General features: G+C 41.9%; 1 protein-coding gene across 1 annotated transcript; it reads right to left on the reverse strand.

The window, feature by feature from the left end:
• Positions 1-2,815: 2,815 nt before the first annotated feature.
• LOC147364346 (histone H2B type 2-E-like) lies at positions 2,816-3,193 on the reverse strand. The gene has a single exon (XM_086318833.1). The coding sequence runs from the start codon at positions 3,191-3,193 to the stop codon at positions 2,816-2,818; it is 378 nt and encodes a 125-aa protein (XP_086174959.1).
• Positions 3,194-6,408: the final 3,215 nt, after the last annotated feature.

Below are 6,408 nucleotides of genomic sequence, written 5' to 3' on the forward strand. Positions count from 1 at the left end.
AACTCTGGGAGATAGTGAAGGACTGGGAAGCCTGGCATGCTGCAGTCCATGGGGTTGCCAAGAGTTGGATACTTAGCGACTGAACAACAACTGAGGCATAACTGATGCATTAAAAACCCTGCACATATTTAATGTTGCAATCTGATGAGTCTGGACATATGTGTACACCCATGATACCACACTGGAATCTTTAAAAGGAAAAAAAATGTTATCAGAAAAATCTTATTCCAAGGTTAAAAGTGCTTTATATTCTATTCTACCCTACACAAAAGCTTTCTGATTATTGTATTACTTTAGTCAGAGATTACCTCAAATAATAGTAATAATTTCAAATAGGGAAAAAATGAGTTCCTCAAAATGTAAATAAAGGAAATATATAAGAGCTAATCAAACAAAATGTGTACTACTGAAACAAGTATATCTTTGTTCGGTGTGTATATGTGTGTGTGTTTGTGTGTGTGTGTGTGTGTTTGTGTGTGTGTATGTGTGTGTTTGCAGTTGATAAGGGGATGGTCACACAGTCTACCTGAAAGTAGGGGAAATTAGTCACACAATTTGAGGACCTGAAGTGTTAGACAAGGTTTCTCTGGTGGCTCAGTTGGTAAAGAATCTGCCTGCAGTGCAGGAAACCCGGGTTTGATCCCTGGGTCGGGAAGATCCCCTGGAGAAGGGGATGGCAGTGCACTCCAGTATTCTTGCCTGGAGAATTTCACAGACAGAGGAGTCTGACGGGCTACAGTCTTTGGGGTCACAAAGATTCAGACACAACTAAGCAATTAACACTCACACACAAAATGTTGGACAACATAAGTCGGAAAAAAAAGATGCTGACAAAAAGATAATGGAAAGTGGAAGCCCTAGCTGATGGCACAAGATAGCCTCTTTTGTTAACAGTCAAGTGTGATTTGTTAAAGAAAAAAATTCTGGATGGGGCTGGAGTGCTTTGTGATATCCTGCACTCTAGTGGTACAAGTCAACTCTCTTGTAACAGTACAAAGACTGAGAAGTGAGAGATAAGTAGTTCTTCAGTTCAGTTGCTCAGTCATGTCCAACTCTTTGTGACTCCATGAACTGCAGCACGCCAGGCTTCCATGTCCATCACCAACTCCCGGAGCTTGCTCAAACTTATGCCCATCAAGTCGGTGATGCCATCCAACCATCTCATTCTCTGTCATCCCCTTCTCCTCCTGCCTTCAATGTTTCCCAGCATCAGAGTCTTTTTCCAATGAGTCAGTTCTTCACATCATGTGACCAAAGTACTGGAGTTTCAGCTTCAGCATCAGTTCCTTCCAATGAATATTCAGGACTGATTTCCTATAGGATTGACTGACTTGATCTCCTTGCAGTTCAAGGTACTCTCTAAGCAGTTCTTAACTCCCTGCTAAGGGTGTAACATCGGCAGCAGTTTCTATGGGACTAAGACTCAGCAAAGGTCAAGTTTTATGTGGCCAAATTAATTAGACTAATAAAGCATTAATGCAATTTTGAATGTGATCTAGATACATCTTTCCCTTTGTGAATAAAAAGTGCTTTAAAGATAACCAAACCAAACTGTAAAAGTACTTTACTGTATAGTAAGGACGATGTTGGCTAGAAACAGGAGTTTGCAGAATAAAATGTCAATCTTTAATAATTAAAAAATCATTCTAATTCTCAAAACATATGAATGAAACTATTAAAATACCCAGTCCTCACCGGAGGTACACCAGCATCAACAATGTAGTCTACATTTTAAATATCTATTATATAATATGTGCAATCATTTCACATTACAATTATTACAAAATCAGGACAAATCGCCAAGAAAGTTGTGTGCTTGTGTGTATGAATGGGAGGTGGAGGTGAGGGTCACAGAAACGTTAACTGTCCCAGAGCCCCCTTTTCTCTATTAGATGTTCTTCAACACTGCACTCTTTTCACTTGTTCCTTAAAAGAAGGATTAGATAGACAACACCAAAAGAAATGTCTCCAGGCCTGCAGGAAAATGTGCTACTGCTTAAAAATAACCACAAATGGGCCGGGCCTTGGCTCTGCACATCCCAGGGTTACTCACGCTTACTTCCACAGCCCCTCCCTGGCACAGCTGTGGAGTAGGCAAAGTTTATCTTTAGATTCTCCTACTTCCCCGTCTGGGCCACGGCACTCTTTCTGGGTCCGTACATGATGCTTGATACTTCATGTTGCCCAGGGTGACACCATACCCAGGCCTGCCCGCCTTGAAATGCAGCTTTGTCCTTAAAATAGTATTTCTCCCTCTCCTTCTACTTTGCCCCAACCCTCAAATCAAGTTAAAGTTAAAATTCTCATCTTCTCAGTATCAACTGGAAAGAAAGCAATGTTGTAAATGAATTCACTCTGGCATGTGAGTAACAAATATTTTATATACCGCCCATGTGCACTGGCATTGTAAAGTTTGTTAAGCTAAAGGAATGTGTTCCTTAGAAGGAAAGCTCAGTCTGTAGAACATCCAACAGAGAAAATTTGGAGCAATCTGGGTTTCCCCAAGCCATCCAAGTACCATTAGACTGGCAGAGTTTTGTCAGACTTAATAGAGGTAGTTACTACCCCCATTGACTCTCAAGCAAAGGGCTAGTGAAAAACTGGCAGATGGATAGATTATTGAAAACCTATGAAAAAGTGAAATGCAAATCTAAAAGAACTGAAAATGAAAGTGAAGTTGCTCAGTCGTATCTGACTCTTAGCGACCCCATGGACTACAGCCCACCAGGCCCTCCGTCCATGGGATTTTCCAGGCAAGAGTACTAGAGTGGGGTGCCATTGCCTTCTCAGTTAACAGCGGCTAGGCATATTAGATTTACTTGGAGCTGGTATACTTGGTGACAGCCTTAGTGCCCTCGGACACGGTGTGCTTGGCCAGCTCCCCAGGTAGCAGCAAGCGCACGGCAGTCTGGATCTCCCTGGATATGATAGTCGAGCGCTTGTTGCAATGCGCCAGGCGCGATGCCTCACCAGCGATGGCCTCGAAAATGTTGACGAAGGAGTTCATGACTTCCATGGCCTTGGACGAGATGCCAGTGTCCGGATGGACTTGCTTCAGCACCTTGTACACGTACATGGAGTAGCCCTCCTTGCAGCTGCGCTTGCGCTTCTTGCTGTCCTTCTTCTGGGCCTTGGTCACAGCTTTTTTAGAGCCCTTTTTAGGGGCAGGAGCAGACTTAGCCGGTTCAGGCATGTCTATAATGACAACACCCAACAACTGGAAGAACTGACTCACTGGAAAAGACCCTGATGCTGAGAAAGATTGAAGGCAGGAGAAGGGGATGACAAAGGATGAGATGGCTGGATGTTTTCACTGACTTAAACATGAGTTTGAGCAAGCTCCAGGAGCTGGTGATGGACAGGGAAGCCTGGTGTGCTGCAGTTCATGGGGTCGCAAAGAGTTGGACACGACTGAGTGACTGAACTAAACTGACTGAAATCTAAAAGATGAGATGTAATTCTAACAGTTTCCCCTTCTCAGTGTAAAATAAAACTGAATAATCCACAAGGGTGCCAAGACCATTCAATGGGAAAAGGGCAGTCTTTTCAACAAGTGGTGCTTGGAAACAAATAACCACATGCAACAGAATGAAACTGGACCCCTACCTTACACTATACATAAAAATTAACTCAAGATAGGTCCTAAATGTGAGAGCTAAACACTATAAAGCTCTTGGAAGAGAGCATAGGAGAAATGCTTCATGACACTGGATTTTGGCAATGAATTCTTAGGTATGACATCAAAGCACAGACCACAAATTGTCAGGGGGGTGTGTAATTTCCTTGGTTCTGTCTTGCCACAGCGAAAATCTGAAGCAATAGACAGAGTGGTGTTATAGCTCAGTTTTATTAGGAAAAGCAAAGGATAGTACACCCTTGACAGTACACCCTCAAGGAGTGAGGCCAGGCCAACCCAAAAGACAAGAGAAGAGAGGCCTCAATCCTTCTAGGCTTCCTCCTTTTATACATTTGTCTCCTCCCCGCTGGGCCTGCCCTGTGTAAACTGGGCTAGCCAGGAGGGCTGTTTGTTTTCCCTGAGGTCCTCACTCTGGTCCTCAGACCTTCATTTGTTCTATTTTTGCAGGCTTTTCCCTACTTTGTCTTTTAGCCACTGCCATTTTGGACTCCTTTTTCCTATTCTAACCACCTAACAAAATGAAAAGTAAATTGGATCTTGTCAAAATCCAAGACTTTTCTGTATCATAGGACACAATTAACAGAGTGAAAAGCCAATCTACAGAATGGGAAAAATATTTGCAAATCACATATTTGATAAGTAATTAGTATCCAGAACATATATATATATATATATATATATATATATATATATAAAGAAATCCTACAACTCAACAACAAAAAGACAAATGACTCAATTTAAAAATGAGCAAAGGATCTGAATAGACATTTCTCCAATGAAGATACACAAATGGCCACTGTCACATGAAAAAGTGTTTAACATCATTAATTAGAAGGGAAATCAAAATGCAAGTCAAAACCGCAATGAGATACTACTTCATACCCATTAGGAATGCTATATACAAGAAAACAGAAGACAAGTGTTGGTGAGGATATGGAGAATTTGGGATTCTTGTATTGCTGGTGGGAATATAAACAAGGCGTAGCCACTGTGGAAAACAGTATGACAGTTTCTCAAAAGTGAAAAGTAAAAGCACTGGACACTGGCCCCAGACAGCCAAGGTGCACATCAAAGGAGTGATCTTAGTGAGCATAATAAGCTCTTGCATCTTCCCATACATAGACAAGTGCTAAATTCATTAACTTGAGATATTTGGTTTTGTTATGGAGTCCAAGCTCACTGTTCACCACACGATAGGCCAATGAATCCAAGAGACAAGGTCCTGAGGCAAGAAAGCAACTTTAATCGGGGAGCAGGCAGACTGAGAAGATGGCAGGCTAGCACCTCAAAATAACCATCTTATTGGGATCTGGATGCCAGGTTCTTTTACAGATCAGAGAGAAAGAAGCAATGAGAAACTAAAGTCAAAAGGCAGAATAGAGAGGGAGATGCAGTGGGGAAGTAAAGTGAAAGGGTCCTCAGTCTTGTAAAAATCTCCAAAGGAATGTCCAGCCTTCAAAGTTCAGTTCAGTTCAGTCTCTCAGTCACGTCCGACTCTTTGCGACCCCATGAACCGCAGCACGCCAGGCCTCCCTGTCCATCACCAACTCCTGGAGTTTACCCAAACCTATGTCCATTGAGTCAGTGATGGCATCCAACCATCTCATCCTCTGTTGTCCCCTCCTCCTCCTGCCCTTAATCTTTCCCAGCATCAGGGTCAAATAAGTCAGCTCTTCGCATCTGGTGGACAAAGTATTGGAGTTTCAGATTCAAGAGGAGTCCTTCCAATGAACACCCAGGACTGATCTCCTTTAGGATGGACTGGGTGTATTAATCTCTTCTATTCACAGGTGGGCAGGGACAAACTCTCTCTCCCTGAGCTGAACAAAGGCACTTTCCTTTACAGTCAAGCAGAGGGGCAGGGTCCTCCAGGCAAGCCACTGAGTCTGATTATAATAATAAAAGCAAGTCAAAGAAACTGTTTCCAACACGGAGTCAGAACTGGCTTCCTCCCTGCACCAGTTCTTTTTATTTGACAGTAATCTTTTGAAGTCGGACTATCTGGTCTTTGTTGCAAAAACTCCTCTATGTCCTCGATATCTATATCCTATATCTTACCTCTTCAGGGCAGTCCCTCAGAGCTATCTGAGAGGCTGTGTCCCTGGCTTAAGTCCTCAGTTTTGATCATCAAATAAAACATAACTCTCAACTGTAAAAAAAAAAATAAAAAGTAGAATTACCAAATGATCTAATATATACACAAGACTTGAAAGCAGGGACACAAACAGAGAATGGCACACCCGTGTTCATAGCAGTATCACTCACAATAGCCAAAAGGTAGCAGTAACCCAAGCGTCTGCTGACAGAAAAATCAATAAACAAAATATGATATACACATGCGTTGGAATATTATTCAGTCTTTAAAAGGAAGGCAATTCTGATACATACTACAACTTTGATGAAAAGAGACAATATGTTAAGTGAAGTAAGAAATAAGTTAGTCACAAAAGGACAAATACTGCATGATTCCACTCACTTGAGATAGAAGGACTCACAGAGGACAGAAACACACAGACCCAGAAAGTAGAATGATGTTTGCCCAGGACTAAGGGGCGGCAGAGGATGGGGGATTAGTGTTTAATGGATACAGAGTTTCAGTTTGGGATAATGGAAAACTGGGAAATGGATAGCGATGAATATGAATATACTTTAATGCTACTGAATTATACACTCAGAAAGGGTTGAAATGATAAATTTATTCCGTGTATTCTATGTATATTTTACCTCAGTTAAAAAAAAAAATGGAATAAGCTTTACTTGACAAGCTCAAG

Source organism: Bos grunniens, chromosome 10, assembly GCF_055505025.1.
Source record: "Bos grunniens cultivar Pamir isolate PY7600 chromosome 10, Bosgru_T2T1.0, whole genome shotgun sequence".
Classification (NCBI taxonomy): domain Eukaryota; kingdom Metazoa; phylum Chordata; class Mammalia; order Artiodactyla; family Bovidae; genus Bos; species Bos grunniens.

Excerpts from the sequence above, each read along its gene's own strand:
- LOC147364346 (XM_086318833.1), bottom strand. The coding sequence starts at position 3,193 with ATGCCTGAACCGGCTAAGTCTGCTCCTGCCCCTAAAAAGGGCTCTAAA.